General features: G+C 33.6%; 1 protein-coding gene across 2 annotated transcripts in view; it reads left to right on the top strand.

Annotated features, from left to right (window-relative positions):
- Positions 1-22,808, top strand: part of CCDC91 (coiled-coil domain containing 91) — a 292,221-nt gene that overhangs the window by 118,432 nt on the left and 150,981 nt on the right. For both annotated transcript variants that reach the window (XM_069489816.1, XM_069489817.1), the window contains one exon: positions 19,118-19,195. In XM_069489816.1, coding sequence (XP_069345917.1) covers positions 19,118-19,195 — 78 coding nt within the window. The remainder of the gene's footprint in view (positions 1-19,117; positions 19,196-22,808) is intronic.

A 22,808-nucleotide genomic window follows, 5' to 3' on the forward strand; every position in this document is an offset into this window, starting at 1 on the left:
TTGTAGAGATGAGATCTCACTGTGTTGCCCAGGGTGGTCTTTAACTCCTAGCCTCAAGTGAACCTCCTGCCTTGGCCTCCCAAAGTGCTGGGATTACAGGTGTGAGCCACTGCATCTGGCCTAAAATCTGTTGTTGATTTCTTTTATTGAAGCTTTAAATTTAGATCATTAGGATTCTTTCTGAACAGCCTTCCTTACCTCAGAGTACATAGAGTTTATGATTGTCTGGTATGGTTTTACATGTGTATTTGTCCTTTTAAGTTCTAATAAGAATGTGAATTATAAGTTTTCCAAAATGTTTTCCTATTTTTTATTACATTTCTGTTAAAGACCTTTCTATAAGCACTCAGTTATTACCATTTAAAAAATATGCCTTATGATTTATTTTTATTTGTTTCTATACTTTTATGACAGATGTCTGTGCTTATCCTTTATTTGGAGTTGAAATGACTTCTGGCAGAACGTGTGTGTGTGCGTGTGTGTGTGTGTGTGTGTGTGTGTGTGTCTTTTAGTCTTAACATTTCTACTAGGGGGAGGGGTTTATGAGTTTATTTGTCAGAGGTCTAATAGCCTGAGGAATGTGAGGAGCTTATAGGTAGCAGGGAACTTTTCTTCTGTTTGGAAGACTTGCTTTTCCATATTTAGTGTGGGAGTCAGGAGTTTGTTTGCATAATTCTATTGTTTTTTTAATCTAGTTTATTGGCTGCAGGCAATTTGAAGGAATGGTTTTTGAAGAGGAAAACAGGTTTATTTAAAGCAATTTTTTTAAGCAATTAATATGAGCTCATCGTTTTCTTGGCATTATAAATAAATAGTCCCTTTTTTCTAAAGAGTTCAGGTGGCTTAAAATCACCTATTTTTGTTTCTTTCCTATCCCTGCCTATGACATACTCTTTTCCTTTCCCCTTCTAGTCTGAAGAAAGTGTAGATTAACTAACTAGCCTTGTTGGAATAACTTGAAGAAGGGCAAGTGACTTCTGTAGTAGGGTCTGGGGAAATTCTCCTTGCATGTAAATTCTGAAGCACATATTTTTTACACTTGTATCTACTCTTTAGGATGCATTTCCTTTTTTATACTTCAGAAAATGGTTTTCTGGATTTCTAGTTTGACTAATAAAGCAAGGAAATCTAGCGGAGTGACACCATATACAGTTAGCTTATAGGAAATTTAACTCAATGTACTAGCAGAAGCAAAAACATTTGGGCACCAAAGCAAGCAAACATAATAACAACCCCCCTCTCCAAATGGACAAAATTAACATAGAGTCTGAAATGATAGGTATAGCTGTGCAGTTCCATCAGTCAAACTTTCCATGTGTCTCCTATATAATGTTGTTAACGTTTTATTCTCTATGGAGGTGAGATTTTAATATAATTATTTGCTTAGAGAAGATACCAAATATTAGTAACTATTTTGTTCAGAGTGTAAAAGTATTTTATTTAAATACTTTAACCATTTTGAGTAGAACTCTAGCATAAGGCAAACATCTCCCTCCCCCTTTTTTTCTTTTTGTTTTTAGAGATTATATTAACTATCACTTACCATTTGTTTGGTGGAGGAACAAGAACACCAGTTCTTACACTGACATGTAAACCATGTTACCATCATGGCCTGTAGAGGAGTCAGGACTGTTTCTTCCTACAAGGAAACCAGGAGAAAAAAAAAAAAAGAAAACCCCCCCCTTTTTTTTCCATCTTATATATAGCAGAGATATTTGCCATAGATTTTTATTTTTTCAGAAATGATTATTGGTTTATTATCAGAGAGTAAATTTGAGATACTTTGAGGGGTAAATTAAAAAACAAAAAACAGCGCCTCTTGCTTTTTTTCTTACCCTTAATCCCCTTCCCAAAGGAACACAAATAGATCATTTTATCTAATTTCTTAGTAATAAATGGAAAAAATAAACAGGCAACTCCCAGTCACTAAGGCCCTAATTCAAAAGAACAGAATACTCCCAAAGTGGAATTGGTTGGAATATTTTATGCTTGTCTAGCCTGGTTAGCTGTGAGCAGAAAATAATTAGTAATTGATGGCAGAGCAGGAAGAGAATCTGATTCATAGGTACACTAATCAGAATAATAATTATTGGAAAGTTGGGACGTATCCATATTATTCTGTTAAATGTGAATTTTTAAAGTGTTCCTTCAGTTCTATTAGAACGAACAAGACTTATACTGTATATTATTGTACATAGGAAATTTTAGCGGTGATTAAAGTATGGTGATTTTTATAGTTGTGGTTACATTATCTCTTAAAGAAAACTTTTATAGGCTTAATATTAAATCATTTAACTTCAACATTTTGTTTTAGGCTCACATTTGGCAGGGTTAGGCTTAATCTATTGATGACTAATTTGTTTTCTAAAGCTTGAAGTTTTGTTCAAATTGTATCATATGTTATTTCTTGGATGTATGGCTATTTTTATTTCTAGAAATGAAGAAATCTTTTTGGAAATGATTATAAGCATGAAAGTAGACAGGAGACTAGGAAGGTCTGTTATCGTTCATGCTTTTGCAGCCACATGTACTTCATTTTTGGATCATCTGTCTAATCCTAATGTAACATTCCCATTCATGAAAGTAGAGAACAAAAAAAAAAAAAAGTGATCTTTGGCCTGTGGTAAAGTCCTTTTTTTCTTTTTTCCTAAACTAAAATTCGATAGCTATTCCAATTTCATATATTTATATGGATCATTACATGTAATTTTCACCTTTTTAAAATAGAGTTGTTGCTAATTTAAAAAAAGTATTTTTCATTTTTCAGTGTATTTAATCAAATTAATTCCTTCTATATTCTTATTAGAATTTTTATTTTAATAGGGCTGTGCTTTATTTGGATGATATACAAAATACTTTTCCAGCATCACTGTTGGTTGTTAAAGCCTCAGTGTCAAGTAACTTTTCCTGCCAGGTCCGTTGTCCTCAGTTTGAAATAGTTAATTTTTCTAGATTTCTTTCAATTTTAAGCATAATTTTGGAAGTAATCATTCTTTGGAGATGAGTATTTTTCATGCCAGAAATTAGTCTTATTATTATCTGTAATGCTTCTACCAAATAAGAGTATGCATTTGGTGTATTTTTTCATAATGAGTAATTTGAATGTGATCAAATTCATACTATTCATATACCATTATCCATCTAACATAACGGTCCCAGTTTTCATATAGATTCTTTACAAGCGTAACCCCATAATATTCCATCATAGAAATGAACCATACTTTTCAAAATCATCTCCTTGTTGTAGTTTATGTAGATTATTTTTAATTTTCTTACTCTCAAAATCATGTCATCTCTGAATATCTTTATGCAGAAAAGTCTGTCTTGATTTATGACTTTTTTTAGTTTAAATTATGAGGAGAGGAATTATTGGATCAAAGGATGAAAATACATACATAAAATTAAATTGGTTTCATGAAAGATTGGGCCACGTTACATTTTCAGTTCTTGACTCATAGAGTTGTAAGATAATACATTTGTGTTGTGTGAAGCCACTAAGTTAATAGTCATTTGTTATGGCAGCAATAGAAAACTAATATAGTAGGCCATTTGTTGTCTTAACGAGCAGTTTTGGTATAGCAGTGGGGAGGGAAGTCTGTTGGAGTGGATTTAAGAGAATGGGAGGAAAGGAATTAGAAGCACAATGAGTAAAGACAATTCTTCAGTGTATGTGGGGCAAGAGAGAATTTTGGGGGGGGCTGGAAAATATTATAACATGTTTATATCATTATTGGATTGATTCAGGTGAATGGGAAGATTGATGATCAAGTGAAAGGAGGGAAGGAAAGTCTCTGAGAAGATGAGGGAATATAGGATCTAGTAGATAAGTAAGGGCTGTTACCTTTAGAAGGAGCACTTCAGCAGTTCTTTTATCATAACAGTAGAGAAGATTATATATAGGGGTACAGATACAGATGACTGGTAGATATGATAGGCACATGTTTGCCTCCATTTCATGAGAATGGAGTAAAGAGAGTTGAGGAGCTATTGGAGATTTGAGAATAAAGAAAGTGTGAAATAATAGGCTAAGGTTTGTTCACAGACAGGATCATTAATACTATATGCCTGAATTTGACACACTTATTTGCTTTTTATTTGGCATAGCTGGACAATGTTAGATACTCCTCTTCGAAGCCTGGCCTAGCAAGCTTAAGGCCCTGAAGAGTAGAAAATGCATTTTGTGCAGTCAGGAGTGTGTGTGTGTGTGTGTGTGTGTGTGTGTGTGTGAGAGAGAGAGAGAGATACTGAGAGATATTGAGAGAAGGAGGTAATGAGAGAGAGAGAGAGATTAGAAGAGAGAGACTGAGAGACAGAAATAGGTTGTAGAGAGAAATTGGGAGAGAGCAAGAGAGGGAAAGAGAGATTGAGAGAAGGGAATACACATATACACAGACACATCATATATACACACATGTACACTCAAATGCATATATATATTCACCTCTCTTAATATCCCTATTTCTCATATGTAATATATAACATAAGGTAACATATACACACGTTTGTATGTGCATATACACATATATCTATACATACACTCATATGTATATGTGGAGGTGGGAATGGAAGAGATTGAAAGAAAGAGATTGAGAGAGACAGTTTTAGAGAAATGGTGCTGAGCTATGCATTTGCAGCTTTTCCTTACTAACCCAAGGATTATACAAATCACCTCACCTTCCATGTGTAGAGAGGGAGAGAGGAAGGGAAAAGTGAGTGGGCGGGGTAAGAGACCAACAGAGATACTGAGTTTCCTATCACACAGAAAAATGAACTTAGGGAAAATGTCTCCCCAACAGTTCAATTTCATCATTTATAAAATATGGGGTGGGAGAGAGAATATGCCTTCTTCGTCTTTATAGTCTTTTCTAGTTCTATAATTGTGTAACTAAATTTATGTAACTGATTTGATAGCCAATTTTATAATACAGTAAATTCTTTTGGAATATTTGCTTCTCATTTTATAAAACAGCTTCTCTACAAATATGTGTTATCTGACCTTTTGGTGCATTGAGGATTTTATAGTCCTGTCTAGGCTGATGCCTCTGTTTTTCAAAATACAGTATGCATTATTCTAACATTAATTTTAGAAAAATTGACATGACTTTTCTAAGAGTGAGGTAATGTTTTCACTGGCTTGCCAGCTACTTTTGCCAGAATAGAAGAGAGAGAAAAATAGTTTAACATCTAAAAGATGTGATTCATATTTTATGTCTCATTTTTTTCTGGTATTTTAATTTCCTATCTATAATAATAATTATTTTTATACTTGAGAACCAGCAAGTATTTCAACAAAAGGAAAAAAAAAGTACAGTATGAAATTTTAGGAGCATACTTGTAGTAAGAAGTCAAAGTTATACTAAAGAGGTAACATTTATATAAGAATTAAGTTTAGTGACTTGTAAATCTGAAGTAATATATCTGATTTGGAGTTAGTAGAACCACATACTAATCATTACTTGACTATTTTGATAAGGAAATAGTGAATTTTGATGATTTTTGTGCGAGGGGATGTATTTGCCTGTTTTTCTTTCTGTTTCCTTTTCAGCATTATGAAACTCCAACGAATATGTATTAGAAGAAACATCATCTTTGTGGTCACAAATAGAGAGTAGAAGAAATTCCCTTATGGCATGGGCTTTCTCCTTATTTCTATGAATATTTTCTTCTCTCATTTGAAAAGGATTTCTTTTTTATGTATAACATGCTCATCCGTATTCAATGTCAAACTTGATCAGTATATATAGTCTTCACTCTGAGACAGAAACTTAAAGTCTGTGTCTTAGTATCCTCCCAATTTTCATCAAAAGTAAAAGGAAGATGATGAGGAAAACTAATATTTACTGACTGGTTACTATGTGCAAGGCACTGTGCTATCTACTGTGCATGCATTATTTATTTAATTTTTATAGTAACCCTATAATATTATTATTCTTTTACAGATAAGGAAATTCAAGCTTAGCTGTTGGCATTTAAAAGAGGTCTTTTTTTCTAGGCTGATCTGCCTTCCACTATTTTCTTCCTCAATAAATATTTACTAAACATTGATTGTTTCTATCTATTGCCTAATGTCAGCCAGATGCCAATAGCCAGAGAAGGCATCTGCCTACACTGAGTTGAGGGAAGCTGGGATTATTGCTGCTTCTCTCAAAATGTCAACCTTTATCCCTCAGTCTTGGTGTCAGAAATCTAATCATTAGAAGTTTATTTCATTGAGTTAGGTTTCTAAGGTAGAAACTTTGTGTTTTATTATTTTAGAGGTTATTTTTGAAATGGCAATACAGTCACATAGTTCAAAATCTTAAAAAGTACAAAAGGTTACATGGTATAAAGTCTCCTTCCCACAATATCTGCCTAGTTTTCCTCCCTGCTGTCAGCCAGTATTAGCAGTTTTTTATATATCGTTCCAAAGATATTTTGGATATATGCATACAAATATACTGTGCATATGTGTATGTGTGTCTTATGTGTGTATTCACACATACTTACATATATGTTTACTCTTCTTTGTTCTTTAATATAAGAGGTATCATGTGCTCTTTCACTTAAAAGCATCACTTATTCTGTATCAATATAGTAAGAGCTGCTTCTTCATAATCTATTGAATGGGTATGCTATCATTTATTTTACAAATTTCCTGTAATGAACATGTAAGTGGTTTCAGACCTTTTTCTAGTTACCTTATGTATTGACTTCTTCTCTCTAGCTAGGAAAGTCTTAATGATATCTTCCTCCAAAGGAAGGCTATTTTGTCTACATTGAAAATCTATTGTTTAGTGTAGCCACCTTCATCAATTATCTTCGCTAGATCTTCTAGATAATTTGCAGCTTCTACATCAGGGCTTGCTGCTTCACCCGGCACTTTTATCTTGTGGAAGTGGCTTTTTTCCTTCAATGTTACGAACCAACCTCTACTAGCTTCCAACTTTTCTTCTTCAGCTTTCTCACCTCTCTCAGCCTTAATAGAATTGAAGAGTTAGGGCCTTGTTCTGAGTTGGGCTTTGTCTTTGGGGAATGTTGTGATTGATTCAGTTTTCTATCCAGACCACTAAAACTTTCTCCATATTAGCAATAGGCTGTTTCTCTCTCTTATCATTCATGTGTTCACTGGAGTAGTGCTTTTAATTTCCTTCAAGCACTTTTCCTTTGCATTCACAACTTGGCTGTTTGGCACAAGAGGCCTAGCTTTTGGCCTATCTTGACTTTCCACATGCCTTCCTTACCAAGCTTAATCATTTCTAGTTTTTGATTTAAAGTGAGAGCCATGTGACTCTTTCTGTCACTTGAACACTTAGAGGGTCTTTTAGGGTTACTACTTGGCCTAATTTCAATATTGTTGTGTCTGGAGGAATAGGGAGGTTTGAGGAGAGGGAGGAAGAGGGAGAAATGGCTGATCGTTCAGTCCGAACACACACAACATTTATTGATTAAATTTTCTGTCTTATATGGATGTGGTTCATGGCGCCCCAAAACAATAACAACATCAAGGATTACTGATTGCCGTAATAAGTAGATTAATAATGAAACAGTTAGAAATATTGCAAAAATTACCAAAGTGTGACACAGAGACACAAAGGGAGCACATGCTGTTGGAAAAATAGACACAGATAGACCAGCTTGACACAGGGTTGCCACAAACCTTTGATTTGTAAAAAAATTCAATATCTCTGAGACATAGTAAAGTGAAGTGCACTAAAATGAGGTATGCCTGTATTAGTTTCTAGGGCCTTTATAACAAATCACACACTTAGTGGCTTAAAACAACAGAAATTTATGTTATGGAGGTCTAAGGTCTATGGCAGGGGTGCACTCCAAAGATTCTAGCAGAGGATATATCCTTGCCTCTTCCAGCTTCTGCTAGCTCCTGATGTTCTTTGGTTTGTGGCAGTATAACTCCATCCTTTACCTCTGATCTTCACCTGCCTTTCTACCCTCTATCTTTATATCTCAAATCTTTCTCTCCTTTCTCTTGTAAGGACACCAGTAATTGTACTTTGCACCCATCCTAAATCAGGATGATCTCATCTTATGATTCTTTACTAATTATGTTTACAAAGACCCTATTTCTAAATAAGGCTACATTCACTGCTACCAGGGATTAGAATTTAGATATACCTTTTAGGAGAGTCACAATTCAACCCACTGCAAAACACTAAAGATGAATTTTAGTGTTTTTAAGTATATAAAGGCAAATAATGATACCATGGACAGAAATACTCTGTATACAGACAAATGACCACAACATTAAAAAGTGAGTTTTATTAAGCCATTTTTCTTTAATTGATCAAAATAAAATATTTTGGGAAGCTGTGTTATTAGAAAGTTCCTTTCTGTTACTGAACTTAAAATATAATCAACCTTTGGAGAGCAGGCTTGAAATGGGAAAAGTCATAAAACATTATAAGAATTTTAGAGTGGCTTAGATTCTTATTTATTGGGATAATGTTTGTAGATTTATTGGATAAATAAGATATAGGCCTTTTCTTTAACATTAGGTGGCTGGGAATTGCTCTTTGTTACTCTGATGCCAGCTCCTGGAACCACAAAATTAGGGAGAATTTATTGTAATTGTCCTGCCACAAGCAGGCACAGCTGTTCTTAGAATTTCAAACTTTGTCCTTTCTTCTTTCCTCCTTTTTCTCCTTCCATCCTCTCTTCTTCCTACCCCCGCCCCTGCTTTCTTCCCCTTTATTTTCCTCTTTTCCTTCATCTTTTTCTTCTTCCTTTCTCCCTTCCATTGCTTTTTTCCCCCTCGCTTGATTTGAGTTACTCAAGTCACCTTGCCTTTGAAGATCTTACTAAAGCTGAGGACAAATAATAATCTTCTGAATCTGGTACAGTGTGGAATTTCTTTGTTTCCTATTGGAGCAATTAATAAGGTGACACTGAAGTAGCAATAGGAACAGAACCAATCCAATCAACAAATTAGCCAGGATCTCAGCCAAGGTTTTGCAAGAGGCTACATTTCTCAGGCGGTGCAGGATTTGGCCTTCGTTCTATAACAGAATGTGGTTGGTAGAGGAGAAATGACAATGGCAACAATCATGGTACTGTTGTAAATGTATTTTGTCTTATGAACTTCACTGGAGCAGTTGTTTTCATCTTCAGAGTGATAAATTTGGTGTGACCTGTTTATTTGTTCCTCATTTGCTAACTACTAATTCCTTTCCTTAAAGTCGTGGCTTAGACATGGATGTGAGATTGTAATATCTGGGTTAACATATAGAAAAATTAATTCTGTGCTGGTCTGAGCAAATGTGGGGTTCTTTGCATACCTTCACCATTGTATCTGTTAGGAAAATTTCAGGAGGAGTTTGCTTCTTTATCCTGTTTTTGATTGTAGGTATTCAGCAAAGCTGATGGTTTTGGATTCTGCATGCTGATGAAATTCATGCATTGTGTTAAGGCAGCCAGTAATGGGATTAGGGCCAAAGATCAAAATTCATCTTTTGAGATTTTGGATATCCTAAGCTAAAGTCTTACTAAGGGCATCTATTTCAATACTAGGGACAGATGACTATGGCAAGAATGCTTTATTTCCATTTGTAATACTACTTTATACCCTTAGAGTGATTCTTACATGTTTGTGTTATTTTTTTCTCCCATTTTATATTTGACTAAAATAATGGAATTATTCTGTGAGACTGACTGGGGAAGATTTTAATGGGTTCTGTCATGTGTTGTTATGTGTTACCTCATGTATAGAAAGACTGAGAAATGATGTAGAATGGAGAGGTAGCCATTAAACATTTATTCAGTGAGAAAGATTTCCTGTTGTATAATGTGTATCATGCTGGTAAAACCTACTTTTCTTGCAAGGATTATGTCTCCTTTAGGAAACCAACCAGGCTTATTGAAGCTGTTAAATGGTGGGGTCAATGAGAGAAGGAAAGTGTTGTTTTGTTGTTTTTCTTTTGTTTTGACAGTATATACATTTGTACTACCATGGCATTTACATTTAGGCCACTTTGGTGTGTTGGATTCTTCAGATTTTGGTAGGGGAGAATTTTACACCATTTCTCAATCAGAATTTTTTAGCGTATTGGTTGAATGTTATTCCACTATCTTTATTTTGATTTTTTGACCCACAAATTTCCTTTTGGAATATCTGGGGGTGTTTATGCCTGCCTTCTCCAATATGGTTGATTAGTTGTTGTGAAAGGGATGTAATCTTGTGGCTACAGAGAAAGTGGTGGTGAAGCCTGTATTGGAAAACCTTTCTCATTCAGATGATATTTGCTAATTATGTTCTGGTAGGCTAATTATAGACTGGCTCTTGGCCAAAGCATTTGGAAAATGAGAAGCAGTGGCTTTCTCACAGGTGCAGTAATGGTTGATTGGTCTTTGCAGGTTTTTTCTCTCTCTCTCTCTTTTTTTTTTTCTAAAGCACAGTAATAATCCATTCCAAACACATCAATCACATGTTGGCTTTTAACTATCTATGTGGCAGAAGATCCTGTTGCTATGCATGGATTAATTTATTCGAGGTGATTATATGGGTTCTACTTGGCTTGGCAACAGCCAACAAAAATAAAATGTGAGAAATGTTTATCAGTTTGTGCTACAGACTGGGCTTTTTAAAGAAAGTCTTGATTCAGATATTTGAATTGAGTGTTGTCATCAGTACATCAATGATGGTTATAGAAAAATTTTTTGCTGATTTCTCATTTTTCTTGAAAGCACCTATATTTGTTGCTTGTGTCATTCCTGTTTACATATGTATCTATTCAACAAATATATTTTGAATACCAATCATGTCCAGGCATATTGAGGGTATGAGACTTAGTAGTAATTATTTTGGCAATAAGGAATTGGGATTGAAGTGGTATGGGTAATGGAGGATTGTTTGGAATGTGCTTCTGCTAACCTTTGAAAAACATCTTTCATCATTTTTGTAGACTAAAGTTTCTGGTTGGCAGTAATGAACTCATTAATGACTATTTTATCAAGCATTACTAATTATGTCTTAGTTTTATCAACGTGTATGACATATGATATGTGAATCTGTGTATTCTTGTGTTTTATACAGAAAATAAATCTGTTGATGAGGGATTGGGAACATTTAAATAGTTCAGTTTTTGTGAGGATATTTTAAAATAAACATTGGGCTGGCTATTGGGAGATTTGATTGAGGCTATATCCTGCCCTTATTGAACTCAGTGGCCTTGAACAAATTTCTTGACATCTCTGGGCCTCAGTATCCTTATATATAAAATGAATACATAGGAATTTAGTTTACCTTTGAAGTCTCTTTTTATTTAAAAAATTCTGTAGTTTTATTTAAGGTGAGGGCATTTTCCTGAGTCTTTCTCCTTTCTAGTGATGCTTTAAGGTTTGACATTTTGAAAGAAAGCTATCATTATGGTCAAATTTGGTTTTGGATACTTTGAAGATAGAGTGTAGAGTTTTGGCTCTCAATTCTTAAAATAAAAATTGCAGGCCCTGTGTGACTACTTGGTTATTTCTATGTTTTTCTTCTGGTAACTGAATGGTCTGCTATGTTATAATATGAATGCCATCAGTAACTTCGAAGTAAGTAAAGAGGGTTGGTTGATCTAGTTGTAGCATATTGTGTTGTAGATTAGCATTAAGCAACTGTAAAGTTATCTTAGAAATAAGTTAATCCAACTCCCTCACTTAACTGATGGAGAAACATGCCCAAAAATGTTTCTTAATTTATATCCTTAGCTTGTATTAAAACAGAACATTGATCATCTCATTCATTCATTCAAGAAAACATCTATGTGAACCTGAACAGTAGCCTCCTTTTTCAAGACTAGGTTCTAAATAGCATTTTTTACATATTTATTTTGGTGTTAAATAGTTCTCTCTCTCCTTGATGAAGAAAGAAACACTGTTCTCATTTCTCAAATATATTTGGCCTTCAAATCCTGCCCATCTTATCTCTTCTTTATTCAGTTTTTATTTATTGAGCTGACATTCTATGTGAGGCACCATTTGAGATACATATATTCAATATCAAGCAAAATTTCACCTTCTCACGTTGAAATTACTATCAAACTTTGAAACCTTTTTGTTAACTTTTTATCCTCATTTTCCTAAGTACCAGAATGTTGGAGTGTTCTATCATTATCTCTCCCAATGTAATGGGGGGGGGGGCACAGCCAATAAATAATAAATGTAAAACATTTGGTAGTGATAGGTGCTATGATGAAAAATAAAACATGATTGGTGGATAGTGATGGTGATGTACTATTCATGTATGTAAAGATGGTCAGGGAAGTTATCTATGGTGAGATGATCCAGACGAAGTGAGTATGCAATATCTGGAGGGCATAGCATTTGAATCACAGCACATAGCAAGTGCAATAGCTTTAGAGCAAGACTGAGGAAAACCAGTGACAGCAGATAGAGGGAGTTAGGAAGAGAATGGTATAGTTTTCCGGCCATGGGAAGGATTTTGGATTTTATTTGCAGAAATATGGAAGCAGTGTGGGAATTTGGAGCAGATAACGTGATGTTTAGTTATTCAACAGATATTTGTGACCACCCGATGTGCCAGGCACTATTTTAGGTGCTGTGAACACAGCAGTGAATAATTCCTGCCATCTTAGAGATTACTTCTTATACTCTTCATGATTGCCCTTAAGTTTTAAAAGGATTGTTCTGGTTGCTTTATTAGCGAAAGGGTAGAATCTCAGCCTCAAAGATATTATTGTAGTAGTCCTGGTGAGAAATGATTGTGTTGTGGACTAGAGAAGTAAAAGTAGAGATGATGAGCGCTTTAATTCTGGGTCATGGGATTGGTATAATAGGTTTAAATAAATTAAATGAATGAATGTTTGTAAAGGGTTTAGAACAGTGCCTGGCCCACAGTCGTATACTTTAAGAATTTCTTAAATAAATAAAAATGAAGATTGAGCCAACAAGATCTTTTGAAGGGTTGTATGTGGATTATAAGGGGAAAAAAAGAGAGAAATTAAAGACGATTTCAAGATTTTTGTTTTCTGAGCACCGGAAAGATTGGTAGAAGAAAATCAGGATTTTGACATTAAACTTGTTAACTTTGAGATTCCTTTTAAATATATATATATAAATATGTTAATAGACAATTAAATACATAAATCTGGTCATCAGCCATGGCAAGATTGGAGATATTAATCAAAGAGTTATATGTAGATAGTATTTAAGATAATAGAGTTAAGATTAATTAGAAGTTGAAAAGGTTGCAGAAGAGGTCTGATTCCCAGGGAAATCCTACATTTGTAAGTTGGGGCATTTTTTCATATGTTTATTGGCCATTAGTCTGTCTTCTTTTGGAAAGTTTCTGTCCTTTGCCCACTTTTTAATGGGATGGGATTGTTTGATTTTTTCTTGCTGATTTACCTGAGTTCTCTATAGGTTCTAGTTATCAGCCCTTTATTGAATGTGTAGCATGCGAATGTTTTCTCCCATTCTGGAGGTTATCTATTCACTCTGATGATAGTTTCCTTGCCTGTGCAGAAGCTTTTTAAGTTGATCAGGTCCCATTTATTTATTTTTGTTGTTGCTGTGATTGCTTTGGGGTCTTCTTAATAAATTCTTTGCCTAGCCCCATTTCTATAAGAGTTTTTACATTTTCTTCTATAATTCTTATGGTTTCATGCCTTAAGTTCAAGTCTGTTATCCATAATGAGTTGATTTTTGTGAGAGTTGAGAGGTGTGGATCCTGTTTCAGTTTTCTACATGTGGCCATACAATTTGCCTAGCACCATTTATTGAATAAGGATTCTTTCCCCCAGTGTATGTTTTTGTCTGCTTTGTCAAAGACCAGATGGCTGTATGAGGATGGTTTTATATCAGGGTTCTCAGTTCTGTTCCATTGGTCTATATCTCTCTTGTGCCAGTACCATGCTGCTTTGGCTACTATAGCCTTGTAGTAAAGCTTGAAGTCTGGTAAACTGATGCCTCCCAATTTATTCTTTTTGCTTAAGGTTGCTTTTGCTATATAGGGTCTTCCTGGTTCCATACAAAGTGTAGAATTATTCTTTCTAGATCTGTAAAAAATGACGTTGGTATTTTAACAGGGATTGCATTGAATCTGTAGATCACTTTGGGTAGTATAGACATTTTAACAACGTTGATTCTGCCGACCCATGAGCCTGGTATGGTTTTCCATCCATTTATGTCCTCTGCTATTTCCTTCCTCAGTGTTTTATAGTTCTCCCTGTGGAGGTCTTTCACCTCTTTTGTTAAATATATTCCTAGGTATTTTATTATTTTTTTTTGTTGCTATTGTGAAAGATATTGAGTCTTTAATTTGGTATTGAGTCTCAGTTTGACTGTTGTTGGTGTATATGAATGTTACTGATTTGCGTACATTGATTTTGTAACCTGAGACTTTGCTTGAATTTGTTTATCATTTCCAGTAGTCTCACATCTCTAATCATCAGGGAAATGCAAATCAGAACCACAATGACATATCACTTAACTCCAGTAAGAATAGCTTTTATCAAAAGGTCCCAAAACAACAAATATTGGCGTGGGTGTGGAGAGATGGGAATATTCTTACACTGCTGGTGGAACTGGAAACTAGTACAACCTCTATGGAAATTAATATGGAGATACTTCAAAGAACTCAAAGTAGAACTATTTGATCCAGCAATTTGACTATTGGGTATTTACCCAAAGGAAAAACAGAGATTCTATAAAAAAGACATCTGCACTTGGATGTTCATAGCAGCACAATTCACAACTGCAAAGTTTTGGAAACAACCCAAGTGCCCATCAATACATGAGTGGATTAATAAAATGTGGTATATGTATATCATAAAGTATGTTAAAAAACATACTTTATAACAAAAGATAATAATGTGACATAATTAAGATAATCAAGGAAAGAATGTGTGAATAAGGACTTATATTTAACTTATTTTCAATCAGTAGCTTTATAGTTTAATGCTACAGGCAGATGGTTATTAACATTGAAAAACTTAGAGAATGTTCTTGTTAAGATTTCCTTCTGAGGAATTTCTCTGACACCTTGATGAATTCTAAAACATAAAGTAGCAAAACTAGCATTTTCTGATCAAAATTAAGAAAATAAAAAATCATGAACAGGCCGGGCGCGGTGGCTCACGCCTGTAATCCTAGCACTCTGGGAGGCCGAGGTGGGCGGATCGTTTGAGCTCAGGAGTTCGAGACCAGCCTGAGCAAGAGCGAGACCCCATCTCTACTAAAAATAGAAAAAAATTATATAGACAGCTAAAAATATATATAGAAAAAATTAGCCGGGCATGGTGGCACATGCCTGTAGTCCCAGCTACTCGGGAGGCTGAGACAGGAGGATCCCTTGAGCTCAGGAGTTTGAGGTTGCTGTGAGCTAGGCTGACGCCACGGCACTCACTCTAGCCTGGGCAACAGAGTGAGACTCTGTCTCAAAAAAAAAAAAAAAAAAAAAAAAAAAATCATGAACAAAATCAAAGAGCTAGGAAGGCCATTGAATTTGGAAATTAAAATTCCATACACATACTATTTCTTTCTTGTACCAATTTTTTTGTTTTGAGATAAAATTCATATAACATAAAATGTACTATTTTATTTAAACCATTTGAAGTGTACAATTTAGTGATCTTCAGTTTATTCATAATATTGTTTATTATTCCTCCATCACTAATATCTAATGCCAGATCTGAAGAAACCTTGTGTGAACAAAGCAGTTACTCTCTATTCCTCCATTGCCCCAGCAGCTGGCAACTGTTAATCTACCTTCTGTCCCTAGATTTGCCTATTTTGGGCATTTCATAAAAAATGGAATTATGCAATATGTGGCCTTTTGTGGCTGGCCTTGCTTACTTAGGATAATATTTTCAAGGTTTATCCATGTTGCAGCATGTATCAGTATTTCGTTCCTTTTGTGGATTAGTAACATTACGTATGGTTATACTACATTTTTAATCCATTCATTGGCTGATGAAAATTTGATTTATTTCTACTTTTGGCCATTATTAATATTGCTGATATCAACAGTCATGTACAAATTTTTGAATGAATGTATGTTTTTGGTTCACTTGGGTACATAACTAGGAGTGAAATTGCTTTGTCATTGGGTAACTCTATGTTTAGTTTATTTGAGGAACTGCCAAACTATTATGCATATTGGCTACAGCATTTTACATTCCCACCAGCAATGTATGAGGGGTCCAATTTTTCCGTATCCTTGCTGATACTTATTAATCTGATGTTGAGCATTTGTAAATTTCGAAGAAATGTCTATTCAAGTCCTTTGGCTATTTTAAAGTTAGCAGCTGGGAGAGGCTGATTCATGCCTGTAATCTCAGCACTTTGGTAGGGCGAGGAGGGAGAATTGCTTGAACCCAGGAGTTCAAGACCAGCCTGGGTAACATGGTGAGAACTGCTCTTTATAAAAAATTAGCTGGATGCAGTGGCATGCACCTGTAGTTCCAGCTACTTAGGAGGCTGAGAGAAGAGGATCGTTTTAGCCCAGGAGTTTGGGGCTACAGTGAGCTCTGAATGATACCACTACATTCCATCATGGTGACAGAGCAAGACACTGTCTCAAAAAAAAAAAAAAAAAAAAAAAATAGGTTGTTTATCTTTTGTTGCTGAATTATGTGAGTTCTTTATATATTCCAGATACTAAACTTTTATCACAAATATGTGTCTGTTTTCCTTCAAGAGCTTTATAGTTTTAGCTCTTACATTCAGGTATTCTGATCCATTTCAGTTAATTTTTATACATGCTGTGAGTTAGGGTTTCCAATTAATTCATTTGCATGTTAATTTAATTTTTCCACTCTTATTTGGTTATAAGACTATTCTTTTGCTATTGAATTGCCTTGTCAGGTTTGTAAAAAATCAATTGACCATGGATGTACAGGTTTATTTTTGGAGCCCCATTTGCATTCTATTGAACTATATCTCTACCTTGATGACAATACCACACTGTTTTGATTACTGCATCTTTGTACTACATTTTGAAATTAGGAAATGTGAGTCTTCCAACTTTGCTTTTCCTTTTCAAGATTGTTTAGGCTATTCATAATCCCTTGTAATGCCATACAAACTTTTAGGATCAGCTTGGCTGTTTCTGTAAAAAAGCCACTGGAATGTTGATAGGATTTACATTTAATCTGTAGAATAATTTGGGATGATTGGCAGATTCGCAATATTAAGTCATTTGATCCAGGTACATGGGGTGTCTTTACATTTAGTTTCTACAATGTTTTATAATTTTTAGTGTTAAAGTTTTATATTTCTTTGGTTAAATTTATTCTTAAGTATTTTATTCTTTTTGATGCTATTATAAATGGAATGCTTTATTTCATTTTTGAATTGGTCATTGCAAGTCTTTTGAAATATAACTGATTTTTGTGTGCTAACCTTTGTATCGTACAACTTGGCTGAATTTGTTTATTAGATCTAATTTTTAATGGGTTCTGTAGGTTTTCTACATATAAGATTATGTTTTCTTCATATAAGGATAATTTTACTTCTTCATTTCTAATCAGGATACTTTTATTTATTTTTCTTGCCTAATGCCATTGCTAGAACTTTCAGTACAATGTTAAATAAATGCAGCAAGCGTGGACATCTTTGTCTTTTTCCTCATTCTAAGGGAAAAAGTTTCAGTCTTTTGTCAGTAGTATGATACTAGGTGTGGATTTTTAACAGATGTCCTCTATAAGGTTGAGGATGTTCCTTTATATTCCTAATTTCTTGTGTATTTTTATCATGAAAGTGTGTTTGATTTTGTCACATTATTTTTCTGTGTATTGAGATGGTTCTGGTTATTTTCTCCTTGATTATATATATTAATATGGATATTAAATGGATCGATATTTATGTGTTGAACCACTGTCACATTCTTAGGATAAATTCTGTTTGGTCTTGATGTATAATCCTTTTAACATGCTGCTGGAGTATTTGCTACTATTTTACTGAGAATTTTTGCATCTTTATTCATAAGGCACAATTCGGTTTATACTTTTCTTGTCTTGACCTTGTCTGCCTTTGGTATCAATGTAATTTGGCCTTGTAGCAGTAGTTATGACATTATCCCTTGTTGTCTATTTTTTTGGAAGTCCCAGAAGAATTGATCTTAATCTTTCCTGTTAGAATTCTTCAGTGAAGCCATTGGTCCTGGAACTTTCTTTGTGGGAGTTTTTTTGTTTACTGATTCAATCTCTTTACTTGTTTTATGTGTATTTTGATTTTTCTATTTCTCCTTGAGGTAGCTTTGGGAATTTATGTATTTCTAGGAAATACAAAATACTTTTTGCTGTAGTTTGTATTTTTTTTCATTATCTTTTGCTTTCTCTAATCTTGTTTTCTGCTCTTTCATCTGTTCACCTCATCTACTGAATTGTAACTAGTACATATTTTTGGATCCAAAATTTCTATTTCAGAGATTCCAGTTCTCTGACGAAACTATCTAATCCATTTTCTCCATTTCCCTTCTATTTTTTGACATATTAAACACTTTTACATACATATTTAAAATTCTTTGATAACTGATATCAGAATCATTCATGGGCCTATTTCTTTTATCTTCTGTTTTCTGCAGAGAGAGAGTGTGTGTGTGTGTGTGTGTGTGTGTGTGTATGTTTGGTCGGTCTTGTCTCTTGTTAGCTGTGATAATTTTGTATTGAAAGCTGGACATTGTATTTGAAAAACTGGAAAGGCTCTGTAGGATGTTAATATCCTCCAAAGATAGTTCATCTTTTCCTTTCCTAGGCAGGGAGAGTTACAAGGTAATCACCTTAATCCAGTAGTTCTCAAACTTTGGAATATATTAGAAACACCTGACAATGTTAATAAAAACCATAAAAGCTTGTTGGAGTAACAGTTCTCTCTTGATCTTGGTCAAGAATTGCCACATGCCCCAAGAGAAAGCACCATGGAGTGTCTGTGTTATTTTACCTTTTAACATGGTTTTCCTGTTTCAGTTCCTGTTTCCCTTTAATTCCTCATTGCCTCAGTGTTTCCCAATGCTTTAAACAGAACTTTAAAAAAAAGTACCTTTTCCGTTTGTTTTCAGCTGCAGTGTTGGTGTGTCACAAACCACTCACTCATTCATGAAAGCAAAAGTCAATGGTTTTATTCTTTTGAAAACAAAACAGAAGAACAAATCATGGTTTTAGTTTCCTTTTTCTTTCAGGAAAAACATAAACAAGAATTGGAAGACATGAGGAAAGCTGGTCATGAAGCCCTTAGCATTATTGTGGATGAATATAAGGTAGAGGTTTGAGAGTCTATAGTTTATTCTTTTAAATCTTGGATAAATTTAATAAAAATTTTACACACATAGATATGTGCAAACATACAAATTGTAAATTTATAGTATAATCTTATTTTGGTTTATAATTCCTTTCCAATGGCCAATAAATGTTCATTGAAATTGTACTTGGTGGATTACAACAGTAATGCTAGACATTGCCCTGCATTTGAGAAACTTTTAGATTATTTGACAATATAATATCAGCAGGTGAAGAAGTTTAAATACAAAATACTATAGAATTCATTGCTAGATTATCATTTTTGTCTCTGCTGTGGTCCCTCTGTCTTAAGGGAAAAAAATTAAGGCATAATATAAATCTGAAAAAATACTATTATACCTTTTTTCTTTTTTAAAATAAATTAAATAGATATGTGTACATTGAAGTAATAATAGAAATTATGATAATTCTCAATATCAGTGATTTATAGTAAAATTGATATAATTTAAAATTATTTTAAGAACTCTTTTGATTCTGTGCCTACATAAACTTAACCATTTAAAGCAAATTGAGAGTTTAATGTCAAAGTCTTTTTTTCCCCCCTCTAAATTTCATGTTAGATCTTTTTTCTTTCACAAGTAATGGAGGAATACATTCTTACTGAAACAAAGTTCAGACCATTTTCCCCAGAGGGAACCACTATTGGCAGTTTGATGTACATTCTTCTAGGATGTTTCTCCATCTTTACATACATATACACTCACATGTATGTGATTTGATTTGCTTTTACAAAAATGTTGTCTTACTCAATTTACTTGTTTTTTTCTTGCTGTATTTACTCAATATGATTTGAAGATATTTTCATGCCAGTACATATAAACTTACCCTATTTTGGTTATTGTTCTAGAGGTTTTCACAGAATGAATGTGCCATAATTTGTTTAACCATATATGTATAAATAGACATTGAGTTTGTTTTGGATTATTCATTATTATAATAAATGTAAAAAAATTCTTCCTATTACAGGTGGAGTATAGAATTTTTTTGTTGTTGATTAAACTTCATCACTAGACTTGATAAAAGTCATTTTAGTTAGTTTATAATTTAATGTCAAAAGCTTTCTTAAGAACTTATTTGGGTAAAAGTAGAAAAATAAGTAGATCTAAAGTTAATGTAAGTGAAAAGTGCTTTTTTTTTTTTTAACCTAAGATATTAAAGTAGTCTATTAGATATATCTTGGGATATGAAAGGTCATTTTTGTGACCATACCCAATAGAGTAACTGGTGCTCGTTGTCAAAAAGGTCATTTAAAAATTTTCTGTTTTTTTATAGCTGTGATTATTGGCTCTTTTTATAATGTTAAGAATTTTTATTCTAATAAAAACCAGCTTTACAGTTGTTGAGTTGAAGAAAAGCCCTATATATGGTATCTATTTTGAGATATCTTCTTTTTTTTCCCTAAGGCTGAGGGTGGGAAGAATTAAAGTACAGTTGGTTCTCCATATCTGTAGCTTCTGTAACCACAAATGGAAAATATTCAGAAAAAAATAACAATACAACAGTAAAAAGTAATACAAATTTAAAAAAACAACACAGTACAACTATTTCTATACCCTTTACATTTTATCAAATATTATAAGTAATGTAGAGTTAATTTAAACTATATAGGAGGATGTGTCTAGGTTATATACAAATATAGTACTACACAATTTTATATAAGGAACTTAAGCATCTGTGGAGAGTCCTGGAACCAGTCCACTCTGGATAGTGAGACTAGGGACAACAGTATTTGGATTTATATAATTCTCTTGCTGCTTTAAATGATATTCTTGCACAAATTTATATTTTACTTGTTTTATTCATTAGTTCTAAATTAAAGATTTTAAAAATATGATTATTGTGGATGTGCTTATTTTTTTCTTAACAGCTCAATATTTGATGTTTTTTTTATTTATATATTATTTTTTAATTTTTTTAGAGACAGAGTCATGCTCTGTCACCCAGGCTGGAGTGTAGTGGTGACCTAATCATAACTCATTGTAACCTCGGATTCTTGGGCTCAAGTAATTCTCCTGCCTCAGCCTCCTGAGTAGCTGGGACTATAGACGCATGCCACTATGCCAAGCTAAATTTTGTTTTTTTGGTTTTTTTTTTGTTTTTTTTTTAAGAGACAAACTCTTGCTTTGTTGCCTAGGCTGGTCTCGAACTCCTGGCCTCAAGCGATCCTCCTTCCTTGGCCTCCCAAAGTGCTAGGATTACAAGTGTGAGCCACTGTGCCAGGCCTAATATTTGGTGTTTTTAATTCTTTTGTGGTTCTAGCTCCACAATACTTTCTTTGCTACAAACATATTTATTTATATCACTTTCAATACTGACCAGAAAAGAGGCTTAAATCCTATGTGAAAACTTTTCTAATATTTGCAAATGGCATTTTGAAGACACTTGGATGAGAGCTACTCATTTTATCTATTGTCTAATATCATTAACACTCAAGGAGAGATTTAAAAGTTTCAGATTTATGCATTTAGATTGCTAAAAGGGATTAAGAATCTAGTCTTTTCCTAAAGTTATATTCAATTTGTCATATTACAGCTTACATTAATAGTTGACTTATATTCAAATAATATAAATGAATTCTTTTACATTGGTGAACTTTTGTGTGAATATATTACATGCAATTGTTCATATTGATTTACTGATGAGTTCCACGTCTTACACAATGATATTGCAGTAGTCTAGGAGAAACGCAATCAGATATCTTGCTTACCATGTAAAATTTTGCAACCAAAGCATTCTAAAAACATATTGAGAATCAGCTTTTGTAGTAATACAGAAAAAAGTAAATAATTTATATAGGAAAAAAAGGCAGTGTTTTCTTAATAGGTGAGATGTCATTATAATTTAAATGTTGATGGTTTGTGTCCCATTATGGAATAAAAAAGGAAATTTTTTTTTTCATTCTAGATTCAAGCATGAGAAGTTCATGTGATAATTATTTTAGTATGCCTCCCTTTTTTTTTTAGATAGCAAGTTACTTTTCATTCATATTTTTTAAGCTTTAAGTATTTTCAAAATATTTTAAAATATATATGCATTTTTTGGATGATTCATTAATCACTAGATATTTCAAAGGGAAAAGTTCTGTGACCATTCTCTTTGCACTTATTCATTCCTTAATTTAACAGATATTCATTGACAGACTTCTTTGTGCCAGGAACTGTTGTAGATACAGGACTGAACAAAATATTCAATGCTTTTTTTCCAATGGAATATATATTCTATACCTACATACTGGTACACATGCACATATATTCAGGAGGGAAGGAACCCCAAACCATAGCTTTCTTTGACATTTCAGTTTTCAGGGCTTCACACTTTTACCTCTTCCACTTCTGTAGGTGTTTATTCAATTATGCAACTGGAATAGAAAAATATGATACCATCTCACCATCATTCTTGGCTTTTAGGTTCTGGCTATCCTGGACTAGATGTAGTCAATCATTTTTTATTTTCCAGGTTGAGTTGAGATACTGTTGAAGAGTTTGAAAAAAGGTTTCATTAGAAAAGCAAGTAGAAAATACCAAATGGAGTAAAACAAAAAAGTGACAAAAACCTAAAAAAAAATGCACAGGA

This window comes from Eulemur rufifrons, chromosome 16 (genome assembly GCF_041146395.1).
Source record: "Eulemur rufifrons isolate Redbay chromosome 16, OSU_ERuf_1, whole genome shotgun sequence".
NCBI lineage: Eukaryota > Metazoa > Chordata > Mammalia > Primates > Lemuridae > Eulemur > Eulemur rufifrons.